General features: G+C 44.2%; 2 protein-coding genes across 6 annotated transcripts in view; one reads left to right on the top strand and one right to left on the bottom strand.

Annotated features, from left to right (window-relative positions):
* Positions 1–7,622, bottom strand: part of cep164 (centrosomal protein 164) — a 214,155-nt gene extending 206,533 nt beyond the window's left edge. For 3 of the 4 annotated variants that reach the window (XM_080214801.1, XM_080214804.1, XM_080214805.1), the window contains exons 1-2: positions 7,424–7,622; positions 3,986–4,070 (exon numbers count right to left, since the gene is read on the bottom strand). The gene's annotated coding sequence lies outside the window, so the exon portion shown is untranslated. Of the gene's footprint in view, positions 1–3,965; positions 4,071–7,423 lie in introns of all 4 variants that reach the window. The other variant, XM_080214802.1, reaches the window with a different exon arrangement.
* A 624-nt stretch (positions 7,623–8,246) lies between these two features.
* The window catches only part of bace1 (beta-secretase 1), a 136,569-nt gene continuing 119,882 nt past the window's right edge, over positions 8,247–24,933 (top strand). For both annotated transcript variants that reach the window (XM_080214732.1, XM_080214731.1), the window contains exon 1: positions 8,247–8,852. In XM_080214732.1, the coding sequence (XP_080070858.1) occupies positions 8,598–8,852 (255 nt within the window). In that variant the 5' untranslated portion in view covers positions 8,247–8,597. The remainder of the gene's footprint in view (positions 8,853–24,933) is intronic.

Raw genomic sequence — 24,933 nt, 5'->3', positions numbered from 1 at the left:
TGCGTGGGTTTCCTCCGGGCGCTCCGGTTTCCTCCCACACCCCAAAGATGTGCTCTTAGGCTGATTGGTTTACCAAATTGACACTATTCTCCCCTGAATCTGGCTAAGTTAGGGGTTCCATTCGTAGACACGCAGGGTAGTATAGGTGTAGGATGATGCGGCGGCGCGGGCTCGTTGGGCCGAAGGGCCTGTTTCCCGTGCTGGGTTGTTCTTTGTCTTTGTTGTACTCTTTGTAGGAAGAGTTAATTACTGAAAAATTGCTACATGTTCTATAGAATCAGAATGATGCACCACTGTAGCGGCCAATTGGCACATCATATCTCTTTGAAAGAGCTATCCAATTAGAACTGCAGCTCCACTCTTGCTCAAGAGCCCTGCAAACATCTTCTTTGCAAGTACATACCCAATTCCCTTGTGAAAGCCACTACTGAATTTGCTTCCACCACTCTTTCAGACGGCACATTGCAGATCATAGCTCATGCGTAAAACAATCTCTCCTCATCTACCCTCTGGCTCTAGTTTGTTGTGCGACTTTGGTAGTCCTTTGTTCCGAAAGTTATTTACAGTTCAATTGGATGAACAGACCACCGTATCCAACATAATACTTATCGCTTTCTGGGATAGAGAATTTGTTTTGACAAATGGGATGAATGTTCCTTCCTTGTCAAATTCCTCAGTGAACAGGTTTGACAGGACTCAGTGAAAGCTCAGGTCCACTTTACACAACTGCACTATAAGAAACAAAAAAAGGTGTTTGATGTGGGAGAGAGAAATGCCACAGGAGGTTGGGTTTGGAGCAGAGCTTATGTCTCCACATTAGACGATACTTAATGAGGAGTGCACTGAAATATATTTCTGCTACTGCAACATTGTAAATTGAGTTGAGATATAAAACAAAACAAGTACTATAAATCTGAAAGAAAGCACATAAAATACAGCAAGTCAGTAAACATTTGAAAGTGAAAGATTGGGCCAGAATGAAATGTTGAACCAATGATCTTTTCTCCCATGTTGTAAGATTGTGTGAAATAACCTATTTCAGGTACACCCATGATGCTAACTGACTGAAAACTTCTATTGACTATGACGTGAAATAAAAAGTCAAATCAAAAACTGCACGCTAATGGTAATTGTGACAAAATGAAGAATTTAAATTGCTCAGGTTTTATCCCCTCAAAATAATGTTTTCAGGCCCATTTTTCTTCCTTGTTTTTGAAGTCAAGGCATTTAAATTCCTTGTTTCTGAAAACATACCCACAAAAATAGCCATTTAAGGTTAGTCCCACTTGGACACCATCTCTCTTGCATGTATGTTCTATTTCAGTCTCAGGGTTGCAAATATTACAGAAGGTGCCAGATTGCTAAATCATGCAAATTGTATTTGTATTTCTACAGCACAGTTATTATAGTAAAATGTACCAAGGAGCTTTGCAGGGACTTTCCCAGGCAAAATATGACACTGTGCCACATAGAGGTATCAGGACAAGTGATCAAAAGCTTGGTCAAAGAGGTAGGTTTTAAGCAGCATCTTAAAGCATGAGGGATAGGTCGGAAGGTGTAAAGGTTTAGAAGGGGAATTCAATAACAAGGAGACTTGGCAGCTGAAGGAATGAGTTTGCACTCAACTTCCATGAAACTACAATCCCCAAAGTGCGATTATCTGAAAAATAAAACTAATTTTTTCAGCACTTTATACAGATTAAATCATGAAGTTAAAACTTCAAACATTACAGTTTTATTTGGAGTGATATTTCAGGCATCATTGAGGGAACTGGGGCCCGAAAGAAGATATTCAAGGACTGTTAACTGCTGTAGATGGAAGAATGACTACAACAATGATTTAACAACAATAATATTGATAATATTGGCTTTAAAACAGCTATTCTGACTGAACATTAAACATGTTGAGATTTTTAGTCAACTTATTAAAACCAGGTAGAGGTCATAAAGTTACTCTGGGAACCTGAAGCTTCCTATGTTGAATAAATGAGAGGAGTTTACTTTCACGTAGACACTGTGGCATTGAATTTTATTGCTGTTACGTGAGGAACATATCATCTGAAGTCAGCACAAAAGGTATCATTTACAAGCAATTTCATTAGATATTTGAGCCATGTGATGGATTTCTGGTTACACAGCTGTGATGACACACAATCTTCTGGAAGCATTTGGGAGAATTTGTAGATAAAGACACGTGCAGTCCTTTGTCTCTAGCAAAATCCTCTCGAGACTACCTATCACAGAAATGTGCCCTGAAGGAATCTTCAAAGAGAAGATAGATTCTGCACCGAGATATTTCTTGGCCAAGGTTTTCCCTAAACCCAGTGATATCTATTTTCAATTAAATAAAGTTAATGTTCAGTAAAGTGTTAAAGTTCAATTGAGAGTTGATGTTCAGTTAAAAGTTAGAGTTGCAACTGTTTAGGTTGATACCGCAAGTGTTAAATAGAGAGAAATTGTTGGATTAACTGAGTCGACTCTTGCTCATTTATCTCATTAAACTGAAATGCTTGGAAGATGTTTAGATTAATAGCCAAGAAAGGCGGGTCAAGGCAGTTGAAGGCATCGGTGGTGGTTACTGGAGATTAGCTGAAAGGAAAACATCCCTGTTGCAAGCGCTTCGGAAACAACTCCAGATCCACTATGGGCAACAGGATGGAGAAATATATATCTTTGAAACTCATGTAACCGACCAAGAAATATGAAGATGACATTAAAGGAATGGGTGGAGAAAAGACACATCCTCAATATTACAAATCCACTGGACGATAGCAACAACAAAAAAAAGTACATTTAGAGGAATTCAGGATGGTCTAAAAAAAAGGTGCACATGAAACAAGTATTGTAAAATTGTAAGTAAATAGTATTACAAACATTGTAATGCTGAATGTTGTTCAAGATTAAGTAATGAGTCAGACATTGTTTTTCCATCCCTCATAAAGCTGAGTTTATCAAAAGTCTGCTGGCTATGCTCTGACACCAAGTCCCATTCACCCATCATTCTGGTGTTCACTGACCTACACTGACTCCTGCTGCCGTAATGCCACAAATTTAAAATTTTCATCCTCGAGGTCAACCCCTCCACATTGCTCGCCTCCTCCAGCACAATAAGGTGTATGTACTTCTCTAATTCTGGCCTCTCGAAATCCCTGGAATTCTTTCACATCACAGCTGGCAACCTTTCCTTCAGGAGCCCAGGTCCCCAAATGATTGCATTGCCTCCCTCGCTCTTCCTTCCTTTACTAGCTCTTTACTGTGATGTGGAGATGCTGGCGTTGGATTGGGGTGGGCAGTAAGATGTCTCACAACACCACGTTAAAGTCCAACAGGTTTATTTGGAATCCTGAGCTTTCGGTGAGGAAAGAGCAGCGCTCCAAAAACTCATGACTCCAAATAAACCTGTTGGACTTTAACCTGGTATTGTGAGACTTTCAGCTCTTTACTAAGCTTTGCTCGCCTATCCTAATATCTCATTATGCAGCTTGTCAAATGCCAAATTTCGTCTGATTATGCTTCTGTGAAGTATTTTGGGACATGATATTTCTTGATGTGTTATAGAAATGTTAAGTTTTTGTTGATGTTATTTCAGACATTCATTAATTATAATAATGAGCAATCAGCAACGTGACAGATCATGGTAAAGATTTAAAGCCACAGTTCAGAACATGAGTTACCCTTCGAGAAATACAACAGTTTTTTTTTAAATATATATTTCTTGCAATTGTTTTTCAGTCATCATTATATCTATTAACTTTGAGAATATAAACACACCTTCTCAAGTTACATTCTATTTTCAGTTCAGTAACTGGCTTATGATAAATCAGTTCCAATCACTCTGATGTCAAAATGTCTTTGTGATTTCATTCCATGCTGGTCATGTGGTTACCCAGGACCAATGGCAGATCTCTCAGTACCAAAATCCTGCAAACCAGTAATAGTGCTAAAGACCAATCAGCAGTGGTTACCATGGAAATCATGTAGTTACCAGGGTCATGGAGCCATCGTTGTCAACAGAAATCAGCCAAATCCTTGCTTCCACCTAGTTCACCTTTACTAACATGTCCAGAGCCCTGTCAATCAAACACAGAACAATTGGATCAATTGCATGCTTACTGCAACCAATGAGATGTCTGGAAAGAAGCATTTAATCACTAATAACCAATTGGAAGGGAATATTATGAAATCTGGTTTTCTAATTTGAATAGTTAGGATCTTTTTGTTTTAAACTGCTTTCCTTTTAATCTAACCTTCCCTTAAAATAATTTATATTTTCATTAGATTAAGCATCGTTGTCAATCCCAGCAGTTGTTTGTCATTTCTAACTGCCCTAACGTTTCTAACAAGGTGCCGACTTGTTGCTAAGGTACAATTTCATTGCTGCTGTCTTCCAGCCAAGTGGCCATAGTTCATGTCAACCCAGAGGCAACAGGAAATTTGGCCACCAAATTAATCACAGATGAATCCAAATCTAAACTCCCCCAACATCATATATAAATTAAGCAAATTCCTGTGGATGCTGGAATCTAAAACAAAAACACAAAATACTGGAAAATCTTTACAGGTCTTACAACATCTTTGTAGATAGAACAGAGTTAATATTGGGAGTCTGACTGAGCCTTCGTTAGGGCAAAGCTCAAAATGTTAGCTCTGCAGGATGCTGTCAGACCTGCTGAGATTTTTCAGCATTTTCTGTTTTTTGCTCCCTCACCATCACATGTGCATTTTCAAATCAGTGGGAACCCTGCTGATTTGGAGAAAAGCCACACAAACTCTCCAGGACATATCGGGGAGCAAGCCTGTGACACAATAACACAATACAGCACACACAGACAGAGTCCTTTATCAAAAAGTAAATACATTACCAGAAGTCTGTACCCAGGGAACGTTCAAGTATAGGACAAAATCTCTATTTGTAATCGGTTCCTCTTTTATTTATATGTTACTGAAATCACATAGTACAGTTGTAATAGATGTGTGCTCTCTAATAGGCCTGCTTAACAAAAACAATAAATTTGATTTATATAGCACCTTCAGTGCCAGCCAGAACTCTGACTGCCAATTACATTCTATTTATTAGCACCCCCCACAGACTGTTTAACCCCCCCAAATAAACCAGTTTTGTCTTCTCAACCTCAAGGGGTCATTCCACACAGCACAACCTTGATGGATATATTTGTATAAATCCAGTGAACTAGTACATTAAGACCAGATTACCCAATTATGTGGTGTGCTAAAATGTAAAGGTCCTATTGTTTAATTTGCTGGCTAGAAATTGATAGTCAGGATATTAATGATTTTCCCTTTGGGCTTGGCAAGTGGACTTCCTGAAAACACATTCCCACATTTTTCAAAAGTGAGTTGTTGTCTCAATGGAAGTTACGTTGTATAAATAATAAACAAGCTGGATTTGATGTTATGAAATTTGTATAAATAGAAACTTACAAATATTGTGCTCACAGGACCAGGCATAAATAAATATTCAACCTTCATACACATCATGCAATAATGAAATTTACATATCAAAAGGAAAATACTACAGCCGCAGGAAATCTGAAATAAAAATAGAAAATGCTGAAAATACTCAGCAGGTCAGGCAGCATCAGTGGAGAGTGAAACAGGATGCACACTTCAAGTCAATGTCCTTTTGTCAGAAATAAGCATAACCACAAAAACAAGAGAAACATTGTTTATTTGTTGATGGGTTGCCAAGTTTGCCCTGAAGACGACGACATCTTCTGGAAATGCTGAAGTCCACTGGTGTAGGTACACCCATTGTGGTGTTAGGGAGAGAATACTAGGATTTTAAAAGTGCTATAGTTCCAAATCAGGATGATATGGACGGTTGGGGGTGCATCAGCTGCCCATGTCCTTTAAAACGGTAGATATTGTGGTTTGTAAGGTCTTGTAAGGCCAGCACTAATGCTGACACCAAACGGAACCCATGATATAAAGATCATGTCAAAGAGTGGGAGTTTTAGGGACACAGGAGTATGCCATTTAGCCCTTCGAGGCTGCTCCTCCATTTGTAGAGCAGCACAGTGGTTAGTACGGCTGCCTCACAATTCGATTCCCAGCTTGGGTCACTGTCTACGTGGAGCTTGCACATTCTGCCCGTGTTTGCGCAGATTTCCACTGGGTGCTGTGGTTTCCTCCCACAATCCAAACGACATGCTGGTTTGGTACATTGGCTGTGCTAAATTCTCCCTCAGTGCACCCAAGCAGATGCCAGACTGTGGTGACTAGGGGATTTTCACAGGAACTTCATTGCAGTGATAATGTAAGCCTACTTGCAACATTAATAAACAAACTTTAATTTGGGTTGTGTGGAGGAGGAAAGAGGTTGGGGGTTGAGGAAATGGGGGTTAGTGAGGTTTTTTGGGGAAGATGGGTGTTGGGGACAGGGGAGTTATGGGATTGTGTTGGAGGTTTGAGGTTTTTTGGGGGGTGGGTTAAGGTGGGATGGAGTAGTTAGGTTTGGGAGGGGTGGGTGTGAGTTTGAGGGGGTGATGGGGATGGAGGGGGTTAGTGAGGTCTTTTTGGGCAGTGTGTTGAGGGGGATGGGTTTGATTGTGGGGCGATGGGGGTAGTTAAGTTTTGGGTGGATTGGTTGTGGCTTTGAGTAATGGGGATAGACAGGTTGCAGGGGGTGGGAGTTTGGGGTGGCCAGTAAGGCTCTGGGTGGCTAGGTTGTGGGTTTGAAGGGGGAACAGGATTGCAGGACTGATGGGGACAGAGAAGTTTTTAGGGGTGGTGGGTTTGGAAGGAGGGGAGAAAACTGGGGGTTGGCGGGGGGGTGCCAGGGGGGTTGGCGGGGGGGTGCCAGGGGGGTTGGCGGGGGGGGTGCCAGGGGGGTTGGCGGGGGGGTGCCAGGGGGGTTGGCAGGGGGTGCCAGGGGGGTTGGCGGGGGGGTGCCAGGGGGGTTGGCGGGGGGGTGCCAGGGGGGTTGGCAGGGGGGTGCCAGGGGAGTTGGCAGGGGGGTGCCAGGGGGGTTGGCGGGGGGGTTGGCGAGGAGGTGCCAGGGGGGTTGGCAGGGAGGTGCCAGGGGGGTTGGCGGGGGGGTGCCAGGGGGGTTGGCGGGGGGGTGCCAGGGGGGTTGGCGGGGGGGTGCCAGGGGGGTTGGCGGGGGGGGTGCCAGGGGGGTTGGCGGGGGGGGTGCCGGGGGGTTGGCGGGGGGGTGCCGGGGGGTTGGCGGGGGGGGTGCCAGGGGGGTTGGCGAGGAGGTGCCAGGGGGGTTGGCGGGGGGGGTGGGGGTTTGGCCGGGGGGGGGGGTTTGTCGGGGGTTGGGTCGGGGGTGGGCGGGTTGGCGAGGGGGTTCAGGGGGTGAGTTGGCGTGGGGGTCAGAGTGTGGGGGTGTTGGGGGAGTGGGGCCGGCCTCCCTCTCCTCCCGCCTCCATTGCCGCCTCCATAGCAACGGGCCGATTACCTGTGTCGCTCAGCCCGCGGTCCCTCCAGGCGGCTGGAAAGCGCCTCCATGAACGGGCCGCCGCCGATCCTCCCCGAGTGTGGAACTCAGACTCTCCCCAGTGCAGACAGTCACTCTCTCTCCCGCTCCCCGCTGCTGCTTTACCGCTCTTTCCCGGGTGACATTAACAACACGGCGATGGAAATACCACTTCCGGCGCCACGGAGCAACCCCGCCCCCCGCATATCCATTGGCTGTCGCTGACTATCAGTCAGTCATCAGCTGGATTGTGTATGGCTATTCCAGCTGTCCGTTAAATCAGCTGGCTCCGCCTCCACCAGTCCCTACCGTGTGCGCATGCGCACCAGTGTCGCAGAGCACGTCGGGAGTTGTAGTCTTTCCAGCCCAGAAAAGCAACTGCAGAGAGTGGGGAGAATGGGGAGGAGGGAATTGAAGTTGGGGGGCGGGGTCAAGAGCTTCCAGCTCCAGTGGATCCACATATATCCCCTTCAGCCCTATTGCAAGCAAACCTTTAAAGAAAGCATAAATTAATTTTCAAATCTTCTGTATCCAGAGGGATTTATTTAAATACCTCCCTCTGTGTGCAGTATGAGGCTGTATCATATCTAAAGGTTTTTGTGTGTGGGATGCACAGAATTGGACCAGGAGGAGGCATTGGCTGCACAGCTGAGTTCTAAACGTTACAGCCATAAGATGAGAAACTACAAGACCCAGAGGGCTTTATCAACCTCTCTCTCCCCCCCCCCCCCCCCGCCTCCTGCTTTTCCCAGCATCATTCCTGTATTTTACTCTTGTCCACAATAGTTCTTCCGCTGGAGTAGGGAAGCAGAGAGACAGTGGGAAGATTGTCCAGGCTCTGCTGATGCCGGCACTCATCAACATTTATTCCAGCAAGCCTCAAAACAGTGGAATCATGAACAATAATGGCATTTTCCGCAGCTCTCCAGACTCTCCAACAAGATCCATGCAAGAGTAATGACATTTCACTCCCTGCTTCTTTTTTTAAATGCCCTTCTTTGCAAGCCCACCAATGAAGCATCCGATGCCTCTCTCCCCAAATGTCTCAATGTAGTGCGAGAGGGGGTTAAATAAATCTCTTTTTATAGGCTGTGCGATTGCACTTGTCTTTTCTTGGGGTCTGGAGGGGGGTGTGGGGAAAAAAAGTGCAATCGAAATGAATTTTTTCCCCCTTTCTGGTTTGCTGCTCTTGGTTTGTTCTTTGACTGAATGGTTGCAATGCAATGGAGAGCCGTCAGGGATCAAGGTCCCTCTGAAAAATGACATCGGGATCCCCAGCAGGTTACCCAGAGCTGCTGGTGAGGCTGGCCGGAGACAAAGTATCAATTTTATGGATATGATTGATAATCTAAGAGGGAAATCCGGACAGGGGTACTATGTGGAGATGACAATAGGAACACCCCCTCAGAAGGTAAGAGTGCCGTTGTGTTTAATGTATGTAATGTTTTACGTTCCTGCATCTTGTCCCTCCGTGCATTTACAGAGTGGGCATCAATAATGATATATGTTGTCAGAAGCAAAATACTGCGGATGCTGGAATCTGAAACAAGAACAGAGGACGCTGGAAAAGCTCAGTAGCTCTGGCAATATCTGTAGGGAAACAAAGCGGAGTGAGTCTCTTAATCAGAAATAAAGAGAGGGAGAATGTGTTGCATATTATAATGTAGCTGGAGGTGATTGCAGCAACCTTATGAAACATGATTTGCTTTAATTTATTAGTATACAGTGAAAAGTATTGTTTCTTGCATGCTATACAGACAAAGCATACCATTCATAGAGAAAGAAATGAGAGAGTGCAGAATGTAGTGTTACAGTCATAGTTAGGGTGTAGAGAAAGATCAACTTAATGCGAGGTAGGTCCATTCAAAAGTCTGATGGCAGCAGGGAAGAAGCTGTTCTTGAGTCGGTTGCTATATGACCTCTTTTGTATCTTTCTCCCGGTGGAAGAAGGTAGAAGAGAGAATGTCCAGGGTGCATGGGGTCCTTAATTATGCTGGTTGCTTTGCCAAGGCAGCGGGAAGTGTAGTCAGAGTGAATGGATGGGAGGCTGATTTGCATGATGGATTGAGCTCCATTCACAACCTTTTGTAGTTTCTTGCTCTTTTGGGCAGAGCAGGAGCCATACCAAGCTGTGATACAACAGAAATAATGCTTTCTATGGTGCATCTGTAAAAGTTGTTGAGTCAGTGAGGGGAGCTTTTTCATTGAGATAATAAAAGAATGGGACATTTAAATAAAAGGTTTAAGCTGGGAGAGAGAGAGATCACAGTCTAAAGTTGTTGAGCCGATTTTTGATTTGGTTAATTATTGTCACGTATTGGTATACAGTGAAAAGTATTATTTCTTGCGCTCTGTACAGAGAAAGCATACCATTCATAGAGAAGGAAAGCAGATTGTAGTGTTACAGTCATAGCTAGGGTGTAGCGAAAGATCAACTTAATATAAGGTAGATCCATTCAAAAGTCTGATGGCATGTTGTTCTGTAAGCTGTATCGAACAATAATGACAATAACGTATCCAAATACAGTAACAAAATTGGCTATATTTAATAAGTATAAGTTAAAGTTTCTTTATTAGTCACAAGCAAGGTTTACATTAAACACTACAATTAAATTACTTGAAATTCCTCTTGTCACCACAGTCTGGCGTCTGTTTGGGTCAATGCATCCTAACCAGTATGTCTTTCAGACTGTAGGAGATAACCGGAGCACCGGGAGGAAACCCATGCAGACACGGGGTGAACATGCAGACTCCACACAGACAGCAACCCAAGCTGGGAATCGAACCCGGGTCCCTGGTGCTGTGGGGCAGCAGGGCTAATCACGGTGCTACCATGCCGCCCTAACATTCAGAATAAGTAATTAATTAAAATCTGCTTGAGAAATACCATTTTTTCCATCTTTAATTTTGAAAGTAGTGCATTTAATTCCAATCCGTTTTTGAATTACAAGTACAACTTAAATGAAGTGTCCAATCTTTTTCCACAGTGCTTTGATATAAGCCGCTTCGCAATGCATCACTGCGTCACTTTCACGTAACACCACGGTGACCAATACAGTCCATCACTCTTCTTCCTTCCAAAGGTTTTTTTTCTTTCTTGAAACGAGGGTTTTCAAGAAAATGCCCCTTTAACAGAAAGGCTTCTCTTCTGAAACTAACATAAAATTGACAAATAGATTTGGGAATAATTACACCTCAGTTCCACCCAAAATCAATGTTTGCACTGAGCCAGCTAGTTTCCATTTGTCCTTAAATGCAAAGAGGATTTTTTGCAGTTGCTGGAAAAAAACCCTTTAGTTATACTCATTAGAAATTAGTGTTAAAATAAAATAAAAACCAACTCTGGGTCAGAGGTATTAAAGAGGATTGTTCCTCTGATGGTTTAGGGGATATTATCCAATGCAGAACACAACCATATATATCAAAACATACCAGATTTGATCACTTATTTGCACTGACAACCAGAGAATGTTACAAAAAGCATTATAGCTTTTGTGCTGGGAACAGTATAGAAAAGTCAACCTGTATTCCTATGACTGATTTCTCTTCGCTGACTTCTGCTGGGGAACGAGGTTCGGATGTGCTGCTACGCTCAATGTTGTCTCAGATATGAGGGATGTTTAAGTATCAATTTTAACTTAGCTATTTGTTTTCAAAATAATTCAATTAATAATGCAATTAGTCCAAATTTTTCATCCTCTGACTTTCTATCTTTAGTTAATTCAGAGGTCCCTTAAGCTTATTCCCTGTACAAGAAGTGATCGCCACCTATCATCTAACCCTATGCCGAAAGAAAAATGGCAGAGCTCGAAGAAAAGGGAACGTGTCCTCTCTCTGTCTGACCCCAAAAACCTATATATCCATCTTTGAACAGTTTACAACAAGAATGTGCTTGCGTTGAATATTGTTAGTTTGGGAGGCACTTATTGTGTGGGCATTGTAGTTCACATTGTAATAAAATTATACAATATTTAGGTATTGAATGCCATCCAGGACTGAGATGATGGAGAACCTCTTCACTCAGCGAGTTGTGAATCTGTGGAATTCCCTACCACAGAAAGCTGTTGGGGCCACGTTGTTAGATATGTTCAAGAGGAAGCTGGACGTGGCGTTACAGCTAAAGAGATTGAGGGGTATGGAGAAAAAGCGGGAGCGGGATACTGGAAGTGTATGATCAGCCATGATCACATTGAATGGTTGTTCAGGCTTGAAGGGCTGAATGGCTTACTCCTGCATCTATTTTCTATGTTCCTATGAAAACTTCTTAGCAGCTGCAGACAGAGGTTTTGGCTCAATTGTTTTGAGATTAATGGCTTAGTTGTGACGAAACCAAGGTCAGTTCAGTCAATCATCCTGGAACAATATTGCAAAACGTTGACACATGAGTTAATATTTGACATCTTTGCTGTATCGGAAAATTGAATGCAACCTTAAAGACAGAAAATTATTGTGTTAATTTTTGCAATTTGGATGAGATATGAGAGTACTGTCTTTTTAACACTGGATTTTATTTGAATCCAGCCCATATCAATGGAATGAATCATCTCTCTGCCTTTGGTGCACTCTAAAATGAGTTTCAAAAATCTTAACCCATTCTGAGTAAGTGCAGATAGTTCACTTCCTAACTCCCCAAAATCAATCCACCATCTACAAGTCACAAGTGAGGAGTGTGGTGGAATATTCTGCACTTGTCTGGATGAGTGCAGCTCCAACAACACACAAGGTATTTGACATCATCCAGAACAAAACAAGCCTCTCGATTGTCACCTCATCCACTGTTTTAAGCATTCACTCCCTCTACTACTGACATACAGCAGCAGCACCATGTACCATCTACAAGATGTGCTGCAGCAACTCATCAAGGCCCCTTCAACAGCCACTCTGAAGCGACCATCTCTATCAGCTAGAAGAACAAGGGTGGCAGACACATTGGACACCACCATCTGCAATATCTCCAACAAGTCATAAAGTGTCCTGACTTGGAAATGCGTCACTGTTCCTTCACTGTTGCTTGGTCAAAGTCTTGGAACGTCCTCCCTAAACAGCACTGTGGGTGCACGTACACCACATGGAGTGCAACAGTTCATGAAGGTAACTCACCATCAAACTCTCAAGATCTTTAAGGATGGAAAATAATCTGGCGCCCAGATCCCATGAACAAATAACATAAAAGCCCAAAAGAAATCCCACACTTTTGCATTGATGTACATGTCAAACTGCAGTGCTTTACGTCAACATCACCATTTTGGACAGACTGTGCTTGCGCTTTGCTGACAAGTCAACATGGGCCATACATAGTCCTTCATCGTTCTATTCCAGTGAGAATCCTGCCATCAATGGATCGGATCCCACTACTCACTGCGTCTTGTTGGTGGGAACTTCCCTGAAAATGGAAGGCCCTGTCTATAATTTGCAGTGGATTTGGATCCCTGTAAGAGTACAAACTCTAAGGGAGGGATGTTCAAGACTGGAAAAGAGATTGAATGGGTGTTACGGCTGACTGCCGTCTGGAACTTCAGGAGTGGTATAAGAGTGGGACTTAATCAGCAGAGGGTAAGACACCCAAGTCAAATTGATTGCCAGGGTGGAGGAAAGGTAGGCTCGAAGGGCTAGATGGCCTACTCCTGCTCCTATTTCTTAAAGACTGTCACCTTGAATATAGGTTGAGTTGCCCCTGAGTTAGGAGGAAGGGCAGAGAAACACCAGACTGGGCTGAAGACAGAAATAAAAAGGGTGTGGTATGGACTGAGACTCTGGGGGAGGTCTGTCAAAAGATGAGAATTTGTATGAATTATGATAAGGCTCACTTTTCTGCTCAGTCCAGCAGTTCTAGGTAACCCATGTGCAGCGCATAGATGATATGGGGCACAGAGAGTCACATTTAGTGATGCCGTACAATTTTCCATTCATTAGCTTAAAATAGATACAAATAAAATTGCCAGCTCCGTCACTTGCAGGAATATCTTCTCGCCCGATTTTCCAAGCATTGCACACAAGAAATACAAATCAGCCTCCCTAAACAGCGCTATGGTTGTACCTGTGCCACGTGGAGTGCGACTGTTCAAGAAGGCAGCTCACCTTCAAATCCTCAAGAGCTTTGTGGATTGGAAACAAAATGAGGAAGAAATCTGCTGGTGGATTGTAGCAGGATGGTTAAACTTCCTGATTGTTGAGATAACTCTTATGGGAGAGATAGTGTTGAAAATCCAAATAGCACCCTTCTTATTTTTCATTTTTTAGATTAAAAATCTGCAAATTGTCAAATATAAACATGCTTAAGCTAACGAGAAAGCATTATCTTTAAGATAAAGGCTGATTCTTCAACACTTCTCTTTGCATAGCCCATTTGCCTCAGAAAACAACATGTCTTTGACCACTTTATGAGGCGGCACAGTGGTTAACACTGCTGCCTCACAGTGCCAGGGACCCGGGTTCAAATCCGACCTTGGCTGACTGTGTGGAGTTTGCACGTTCTTCCCATGTCTGCCGGTTTCCTCCAACACTCCAAAGATGTGCAGGTTAAGGTGGATTGGCCAAGCTAAATTGCCCCTTATTGTCCAAAGATGAGAAGGTTAAGGGAATTAGTGGGGCAAATGCATGGAGTTACAGGGTATTGTTAAGATACTCTGTCAGAGAGTCGGTATAGACTTGAGGGGCTGAATGGCCTCCTTCTGCACTGTAAGGATTCTACAACAGTCTCCAGACATGAATACTTAAATGTTTCCTCCACTTTCCATACTTTTAAACTCAGACTAAATCTCTTTGAAGATTAAAATGCTGGAAATGCTCAGTGCTCAGGTAGCACCTGTGGCGAGTTAACATTTCAAGCCAGTATCCTTTGCTCAGGCCTAGGAAAAGTTGACAGGTTTAAGCAAAGCATGAGTGGAACAAAGTCAAAAGGAAGGTCGGTGTTAGTGTGAAAACAGGAGAGATTGAAATATTGGCACGGTGGCATAGTGGTTAGCACAGCTGCCTCACAGCTCCAGGGACCCAGGTTCAATCCCTGGCTTGGGTCACTGTCTGTGTGGAGTTTGCACATTCTCCCGGTGTCTGCGTGGGTTTCCTCTGTGTGCTCTGGTTTCCTCCTACAGGCCAAAGATGTGGGGGTAAGGTTGATTGGCCATGCTAAATTGCCACTTAGTGTCCCGGGAGACATAGATTAGAGGGATTAGTGGCGTGGATATGTAGAGTTAGGGAAATAGGGCCTGGGTGGGATTGTTGTCAGTGCAGACTTGATGGGCCGAATGCCTCCTTCTGCACTGTAGGGTTTCTGTGATTTCTATGGACACGGGCTGGAATGTTACAGCCATTCATGTCGGCAGGGTTTTCCCATCCTGCTGCAACGACCCGAGATTTGGCTGGGTGCCAAATTTTCCAACCTCGCTGCAGCGGGGGTGTGGCATGAACAGTCGGCAAGATGGGACCCAATTGAGCTACAGCTAAAGAGAATAGAGATGAAGCAGGGAAAGAAATAAAGATAGGATGTGCCAACTGAAAGCAAGATAAGAGAAAGACTGTAATGTGCAAAAAAGAAGAAACAAAATTGGGATAAGATTTTATGGTTGATCTCAATGTGGAATCCAGAAGGCTGTAAAGTACCTCATTGAAAGTTGAGGCACTGTCCCAGAAGCTTACATTGAGCTCCACTGGAATAGTGCAGCAGGCCAAGGACAGAGATATCAGTGTGAGAGCAGGATGGAGAATTAAAATGACGCCAGCAGTTCGGGGTCATACTTGTTGGCTGATGGAGGCGTTCCGCAAAGCGGTCACCCAGTCTGCGTTTGGTTCCCCCTGTGTAAGGGGGTAGACTAAATTAGAACAAGTACATGTAAATCTCTGCTTCACATGGAAGGAGTGTTGCCACAGCATCCCTACAGTGCAGAAGGAGACCATTCAGCTCATCAAGGCTGCAGTGACTCTGAAAGAGCATCTTACCCAGGCCCACGCCACTGTCCTTTCCCCTTAACCCCACACATTTACCATGGCTTATCCACCAAGCCTACAAAACTTTGGACACTAAGGGGCAATTTAACATATCCAATCCACCTAACCTGCACATCTTTGGACACTAAGGGGCAATTTAGCATGGTCAATTCACCTAACCTACACATTTTTGTACTGTGGGAGATAAGCGGAGCACCGGGAAGAAACCCGCGCAGACACAGGGAGAGCATGCAAGTTCCGCACCAACAGTGACCCAAGGCCGGAGTCAAACCCAAGTCCCTGGTGCTGTGAGGCAGCAGCACTAACCACTGTGCCACAGTGCTGACCCCTGCGCCACTGTGTGGTCCCATTTGGGCCATTGGATGGTGAGGAGGACAACTGTTACAGTTCCTGCACTTTGCGTGGAAAATGTCCATGTAAAGGGGTTGAGATATTGGGGAGGTTGCAGATTGAGGCAGGGTATTCCAGAGTGAGCAGGCCCTTTGGAATCTCAAATACATCTTCCCCCCTCCGCTGATTACTGCTGTTCCATTGAAGCTCAGTGTGAGCACAACGAACAGCTCCTCATCTTTCAGTTCTGCCTGACCTGATGAGTATTTCCAGCACTTTCTTTATTTCATATTTCCTCAGATTTCTATTTTTTGACTTCTTTGAAGCTGTTGCGAGTTCCTGTCAGTTTTATAGGTTGACACGTATACAGTTTGACAGTAGAGAAGGAAGACTTGCATTTCTATAGTGCTTTCATGTCCACTGAACATCTGGAAAGCACTTTATTATAAAATACTTCGAGAAGCGCAGTCACTGTGATATTGTAGGAAACACAACTATCAATTTGTGCACAGCAGACTCTCACAAACAGCAATATGATAATGACCAGATAATCCAGCAGTCTGATATACCCACAGACATATATACGAATAACGCACACAGGCACAGACACACACATACATAAAGACATACACATGCACGCACAAACACACACATGCACTTACACACACAGGCATATATAAGACACAGATACATACACACACATATATACACACACACATACACACACGCATGTACGCATACACAGATATACTTACAGGTACAAACACACACACACAGACATACGTACAGGTGCAGACACACACACACACACACACACACACAATCCAGCAGTATGATAATGACCAGATAATCCAGCAGTATGATAATGACCAGGTAATCGGTCCTTTTGATGTTGATTGTGGGATAAACTTGAGCCAGAACACCAAGGATAATTCCCTTTCTCTTTGCAATAGTGGCATGGCACCGTTTACATCCACCCAAACAAGGAGATGGAGCCTTGGCTTAAGTAGAAAGGTTCGAGAGCTTCAAGTTTTTAGGTCCCCTGATCACCAACAACTAGTCCCCCCATGCTGACAGTATAGTTAAGAAAACCCATCAACACCTCTACTTTCTCAGGAGACTAAGGAAATTTGGCATGTCAGCTACAACTCTCACCAACTTTTACAGATACATCATAGAAAGCATTCTTTCTGGTTGTATCACACTTGGTATGGCTCCTACTCTGCCCAAGATCGCAAGGAACTATGAAAGGTTGTGAATGTAGCCCAATCCATCATGCAAACCAGCCTCCCATCTATTGACTCTTTCTACACTTCCCGCTGCCTCGGCAAAGCAGCCAGCATAATTAAGGATCCCATGCACCCTGGACATTCTTTCTTCCACCTTCTTCAGGAAAAAGATACAAAAGTCTAAGGTCCAACCGACTCAACAGCAGTTGCTGTCAGACTTTTGAATGAGCCTACCGCGCATTAAGTTGATCTTTCTCTACACCCTTGCTATGACTGTAACACTACTCTGTACTCTCTCATTTCCTTCTGTATGAGTGGTATGCTTTGTCTGTATAGTGCGCAAGAAACAATACTTTTCACTGTATACTAAGACATGTAACAATAATAAATCATATCAAATCAAAATCAAATCATCTTGTCCAAAAATATGACACTTTCAGCAGTGCAGCATGTCCCCCCCCTGCACTGGATTCTTGTGCTCAATTCTGGAGTGGAACTTGAATCCAGAATCTTATGACTCAGAGGCCAAAAGAGCTACTAACTGAGCCAAGACTGATGCACAATTTGGACAAAAAACCAACTTCTTAATTCCACTCCTGCTGTGGCATTAGCTGTGAGGTGATTGCAAAGCTCTGGTCAGACCACACCTGGAATACTGCGAGCAGTTGTGGACACCTTACCTATTAGGAAGCAGTTATTGGGTTTATAAGGAGTGCAGCGTAGATTTATTAGAATCAGAGACCTGGCGGAGGGATTTTTCGGCTGCGCTCGCCCCAAAACCGGAAAATCCCACCAAGATCAACAGACCTTTGCATGGTACATGTCCCGTCCACTACAACTCCCGCGGTGGGTGGGACAGGAAAACTTCACCCCTGGAGTTCAATAGTTAAACTACAAAGAGAAATTGAACAAATTACGGTTGTAGTCCTTGGAATTGAGAAAGTGAATGAGTGATTTGATTGACGGTTTCTCAATATTAAGCAGAACAGATAAGGTAGATTGGGAGAAACAGTTTCTGCTGGCTGAGAGTCTAGGACCAGGGGCATAATCTAAAAATTAAAGCTAAACCTTTCAGGAGTGAAATTAAGAATCCCTTCTTCAGGCAAAGGATGGCAGAAGCTTGGAACTCCCTTCCACACATGGCAATTGATGCTAGATCAATTCTTAATTTAAAACCGAGATTGATACATTTTTATTAATCAAATGTATAATGGGATATGAGGCGAGGGTGGGTATATGGAGTTTGGTCTCAGATTAACCATAATTTCAGTGAGTGACAGAATTGGTTCAATGGGCTAAATGGCTTCCACCTGTTCTTATGTTTGTGTAATATTTCCTTCCTATGTAACTATGGCCTGCGAGTGCTAGTTGCCTGCACGACTAAGATAACCAAGCTTGGTCTTGTTTATACCCAATGCTACATACGCACTCACACATACATGCATACACGCACATACATGCACACACTAACAGACACACACACACATTCACATGTACACACATACCCACAGACATATATACGAATACATGCACACAGATACAGACACACATACATAAAGGCATACACATGCACACACATACATGCACATACACACACATGCCCTTATACACAGAAACATATATAAGACACAGAAACATACATACACACACACATGTACCCATGCACAGACATACTTACAGGTACAAATACACACGCACACAGACATACATACAGGTGCAGACACACACACACGCACAGACTTACATATAGGTACAGACACACACAGATATATATAGAGGCACAGACACACACGCAAGACATACATACAGGCACTGACACATACACATAAACACATACACACTTTCTAATTTGGAAGTCCATTGGACAGTAAGGAGGGGGAATCTGGGTTCAGTGGTAGGGAAGAAGGTTTCATCCATGTGGAATGCCTGGCTGACTTAACATTCTGGTGAACTCAGCAAATTTCTGGTGCTGAACCAAACTTTGGCCTTCCTGGTCAAGTCAGCTCACTCATTCAATGATATTGACAATGTTGGCTGCCATCTTGAGTCTGCACTACAATCATCCAGGATTGTTTTAAACAGGAGCATTAGTCATGGTGTAATGCATAACTGAAGCTCCCTGATCAATCTAATCCGATTTCCCCTGCATCGCCTCAAAATCAACCGCCTCGATAGCGTTTCACTACATAAAAGACTTTAGCCATTCACATCATTCCAAAGAATTAGCTGCACTTCCAGAAGTTAGCCTGTTTAAAGCAAATAAATATTCATTAGTCATAGATTTCCGTGTGACCTTTCAACAGAACTGTATGTCCTCTTGGAAATCCCTTATGTACACAGCTGAATAAATATTCAGCTTGCGATCAAAGTATTGCTAAGGTTTTTTTTTTAATAAGCAAGATAAGACAGTAGCTGACTGGTCAAGACCAGATCTATAATGATCTGTTAATTCTGTTTGTCAGGTCTCTTCTTTAATTAAAGTACCCGGGGATGGTTCGCAGTGCAGAAAGATAGGAAAGAGTATGAGGCTAATCAGGAGGCATGGATTAAACAAGAAGAACGAGATTTACAAGGATGTTGCCTGAATTAGGAGGCATGCCTTATGAAGATAGGTTGAGGGAGCTAGGTCTCTTCTCCCTAGAGAGACGAAGGTTGAGAGGCGACCTGATAGAGGTTTATAAAATGTTGACAGGTATAGATAGGGTGGATTCTCGGAGGCTATTTCCCAGGGCTGAAATGGTTGCTACGAGAGGACACAGATTTAAGGTGTTGGGGAGCAGAGGAGATGTTAGGGGTAAGTTTTTCGCTCAGAGGGTGGTGAGTGAGTGGAATTGGCTGCCATTGGTGGTGGTACAGGCGAACTCGCTGGGGTCTTTTAAAAGACTTCTGGATGAGTACATGGGATTTAATGGGATTGGGAGTTATAGATAGTTCTATGGCCTGGTAGGTATGGATATGATCGGCGCAACTTGTGGGCCGAAGGGCCTGTTTCTATGTTCTATATTCGGTGTTCTATGCTCTAAAGTTTGGAAGTTTTGGATTGTAGTTAGAAGGGAAGGCTGAGAGTGTTGACATTCTCTACAATCCTGGATAAGTGCCAGCAAAGAGTTAATGAGTCTTGATTTCAACATATTGGCAATGCAGAAAGAAAGATGGAGTTTTTTCTTATTCATTTACGGATGTGGGCATCGCTGGCTGTGGCCAGTATTTACTGCCCAATCCTCAGTGCCCTCCATTCCAAAGGGCATTTGCGGGTCAATCACATTGCTGTGGTATTGGAGTTACTTATAGGCCAGACCAGGTACTGACAGCAGATTTTCTTCCCTAAAGGATATTAGTGAACCAGGTGGGACTTTCCAACAATTGACAATAGTTTCACGGTCATCATTAGATTCTTGATTCCAGATTTTTATTGAATTCAAATTTCGCCATCTGCTATGGTGGGATTTGGACCTGGCTCCCCAGATTTTGCTCCAGGTCTCTGGATTACTAGTCTAGTAACAATACCATTACATCAAGGACGTCCCTGATTTGCAACTTAGTTTGCTTATTAGTGTCGTAAGTAGACTTACATTAACACTGCAACAAAGTTAGTGTGAAAATCCCCCGAGTCGCCACACTCCAGCGCCTGTTTGAATACACTGAGGGAGAATTTAGCATGGTCAATGCACCTCCCCAGCACATCTTCCAGACTGTGGGAGAAAACTGGAGCACCCAGAGGAAACCCACGCAGACATGGGGAGAATGTGCAAACTCCACACAGACAGTGACCCAAGCCAAGAATTGAACCCAGGCCTCTGGCGCTGTGAGGCAGCAGTGCTAACCACTGTGCCACCATGCTGCCCAGTTAGAAGACAAGCAGGGGCAATGACCCTGTAGTATTGGTAAAACTGAGTAACACAACTCTATGGCACGGCACCGATGTTCGTACTTCAGCCCCTTCAGTTGTGCAGAGGTGGCATGGTGCCAGGATGTGGATGGCAACAACTGGCATTTAGATAGCACCTGTATCCCTGAAACCTCCTCCACCCTAGATGGGATGGAGTGGTGTTGGGGGGTGGGGGTGGTGATGGGGGTGAGGAGGGACCCCACACAGGGATCTATAGCTAATTCCGGATTCTTCAGTAAATTTCCTCTCAAACCCCCCACCTGGGTGATCAGGTAAATCCCAAGAAAATTCCAGATCTATGCATTATTTTCTGGACATTTCCAGGGCTAGTCACTCTGGCTGCAAGGAGGTCCTTTGGAATAAGTAATGGGCAGAAGAAGACGGTTACTTTCCTGTCAGCTGTAATGACTATCTTGTCAGTTTTGTGCAGTGTTAAATGCTGCTCTTGCCTTCTAGCAGGTTACTGATCCCACTACAATACTGCAAGACGTTATATCCCTGTCAGCACTCTGCGGGTATCTAGCAACCCTCTCTCTCTACAATCTAATGATGATATTCTACCTTTCATGCTGAAATACCAGTTTCGATGTCACCTGCAACCCCTATGCCCTGCCCCACTGCACCCCAGAGCAGTGTTCCAGAATGTAAGGTTGCCTTGAGGGTGACACGGTGGCACAGTGGTTAGCACTGCCACCTCACAGCACCAGGAACCTGGGTTTGATTCCCGGCTTGGGTCACTGTCTCCCAGTGTCTGCATGGGTTTCCTCCGGGTGCTCCAGTTTCCTCCCACTATGTGAAAAATGTTCAGGCTTAGGTGAACTGGGCATGCTACATTGACCCTTAGCATCAGGGGAATGTGCAAGGTAAATACACGGGATTACGGTGATAGGGCCTGGGTGAGATTGTTGCCAGTACAGGTTCAATGGGCTGAATGGCCTCCTGCACTGTAGGAGTTCTATGATTCAATGACTGAGTACAATGAGAAGAATGTTCTCCTCTCTTCACTAAGGAAAGCTCAGGCTGTGGAACCACCATGCCCCCAACCCCAAATCTTCCTTCAATCATGATCCTCCTTAGTGTCCCATCTGCATAACCACTTGCATTTATGTACCTCCTTTAACACCGTAAAATATCCTGCGCTTTTTCACAAGAGCAGTATCAGATGGAATTTGCCACACGGACTGTGGCGGTTCAAGAAGGTAGCTCACCACCACCTTCTCTAGGGCAATTAAGGATGAACAATAAATGCTGACCTAGCCAGCGACACCCACATCCAACGAATGACTTTTGAAAAAAATTGATAGTGTGCCACATAAGGAAATAATGGGACAGGTGACCAAAAGCTTGATTAGGTATGTAGGTCTGGGTTGGGGAGGAGGTTGGTTTAGCTCAGTTGGCTGGATTGCTAGTTTCTGATGTAAAGAGACACCAGCAGCACAAGTTCAATTCCCGTTCCAGCCAAGGTTATTAATGAAGGCTCCACCTTCTCAGCCTTGCCCCTGTCCTGAGTTGTGGTGATCCTCAGGTTAAATCACCACCTCCTGAAAGGGGAGAGCAGCCTATGGTCATCTGGGACTATGGCCACCTCACTTTTTAAGGAAGAAAGAGAAGTGAAAAGATTTAGCGAGAAATTCCAGAGCTTAGAGGCCTCGGCAGCTGAAGGCAGGACTGCCAATGGTGGAGAGAAGAAAATTAGGGAGGCGCAAGATGCCAGAATTGCAGGTGTGGTTTGTTAATTATGTTAAAATACATAGGTGGGCTCAATGGCACAGTGGTTAGCACTGCTGCCTCACAGCACCAGGGACCTGGGTTCAATTCCCAGCTTGCATCACTGTCTATGTGGAGTCTGCACATTCTCCCCGTGTTTGCGTGGGTTTCCGCCAGGTGCTCCAGTTTCCTCCCATAGTCCAAAGATGTGCAGGTTAGGTGCATTGGCCATGTCCTGGGATGAGTAGGTTAGAGGGATTAGCAGGGTAAATATGTGGGGTTATGGGGGTAGGGCCTAGGTGTTGAGGGTACAGACTCGATGGGCCAACTGGCCTCCTTCTGCACTGTAGGTTTCTGTGGTTCTAAGGTGAGCTCTCTAGAGTACTTACAAAGAGAGACTGCTAGGACACTGAGTACAGGATAGGAGGCAGACAGCTGTAATGTAAATAAAGGAACGATCAAGCAAAGGATCAAAGGGTATGGGAAGAGAGCAGGATTAGGCGTTGAACAATCAGCCTTGATCGTAATAAATGGTGGAGCAGACTGAAAGAGCCAAATGACCTTTTCCTGTTCCTATCTTCTATGTTTCTATGAAGATAGAGAAGAACGTGAGGGAGAAAGGTGCATACTGTTGGATGAGATGAAGGAGTATGGGAGGAGAATCCTGTTGAGCATAAAGACCTCTGTGAAATAGTTTGACCGAAAGACCTTTTTTGAGTCTCTACGATCTACGTAAGGGAGAGCTGATGTTCTGGCTTGAAATATAGAAAAGAAGCTGACTGTCTCACCAACCCTCCTATAGCAAACACAGCCCAATACAATGAAAGACCTTTAAATCAGGCATGTAGGTTAGGTGGATTAGCTGTGGTAAATCAGCCTCGATGCATTGCATCATGTCAAACTAGCTGAGTCCACAGAATTTGTATCTCGTGCTTCTGAACGATCGTTCATTGTCACTACACGAACTTGATCTCTACTCTCACACTCTGCAACCAGAAAAAGAAGTACAGGTTTGACTTCTGCTTTCAGATTTTTCTTTGCATTTATTAAGATGCCCCAGGCAAACATTTTTCCAATTCCTGCACCATCTATTCTGTGGCCTCTTCAAGTGAGCGTGTTAATGAGTTGCTAAATTAAGGACAGTTGGCTGCTGTGGGCACGTGCTCCTTGATTAGCTGGACCGATACTGTGCAATTTCATTCCACAAAGGATCCATACGACCGACAGACAGAGGAGATGTCACCCTTTTTCATTCTGGTTAGCAGCCTTCCCTCAGTCATCAGCACAAAAAAGAAAGATTATTTGGTCATTTATCCACTGTGTGCAGGACCTAACGGTGTATAAGTTAGCAATCACATTTTCCTACACAGTACATACAGTCCAAAATATGTCAGGACATTGTGACAACATGATTTTTGGATGTTGTAAATGCAAAGGCGGGGTTGAATTATTTTATTAACAAATGACGGGATATTACAGCCTCGCTTGGGCAACATGGTAAACTCTTGCCCGAGGTCAACGGAGATTTCCATACTGGGAATGTCGCCCACCCCAGAATTGGGGTGGGCGAGGTGGTATGGTTTTGGTGTAAGTCTCATGCTCGAGGCAAATGCAGTGTTTGGTCGAATATACATTAAGATTGTCTGTTCTACAGTTAAATCATAGAATCCTTAAAGTGCAGAAAGTGCCCATCAAGTCTGCATTGACAACAATCCTACCCAGGTCCATCCTCATTACCCCACATATTTACCCTGCTAGTTCCCCTGACACTAAGGGGCAATTTAGCATGGCCAATCCACCTAACCTGCACATCTTGGGATTGTGAGAGGAAACCGGAGCACCCGGAGGAAACCCATGCAGACACAAAGAGAATGTGCAAGCTCCACACAGACAGTCACCCAAGCTGGGAATCGAAGCGGGCCCCTGGTGCTGTGGGGCAGCAGTGCTAACCACTGAGCCACTGTGCTGCTGAAAACTTAAACCATGCCTTTCTTAGCTCTAAAACTGACTATGCCAGTCCTCTCCTAGCCAGTCCACCATGTACTATACTGTGTAAGCTTGAGGTTTGCAAAACCCTGCTGCTGGTGCCTTATCTTGTACTACGTTCTATTTATCCATTATCTCTCAGTGCTCTCTAAGCTATATTGGCTCCTGGTTAACAAGTACTCTAGTGTTAAAATTCCAATCTCTGTTTACAAATCCCTCCAAGGCCTCATCCATCCTTATTTCTGTAACCCCCTCCAGCCCCCAAACCCTCACAGATCCCTGAGCTCCTCCAATTCTACCCTCTTGCACATTCCTGATTTTAACCTCTCCACCAGTGGTGGCCATTCATAGAATCATAGAATCCTTACAGGAGGCCATTTGGCCCATTGAGTCTGCACCGACAACAA

The sequence above is a fragment of the Carcharhinus amblyrhynchos genome, chromosome 29, assembly GCF_965287045.1.
Source record: "Carcharhinus amblyrhynchos chromosome 29, sCarAmb.v2.hapA, whole genome shotgun sequence".
NCBI classification, from domain to species: domain Eukaryota; kingdom Metazoa; phylum Chordata; class Chondrichthyes; order Carcharhiniformes; family Carcharhinidae; genus Carcharhinus; species Carcharhinus amblyrhynchos.
Note: the sequence above shows the minus strand (reverse complement) of the source record. Positions and strands in the feature narration are given on the sequence as shown.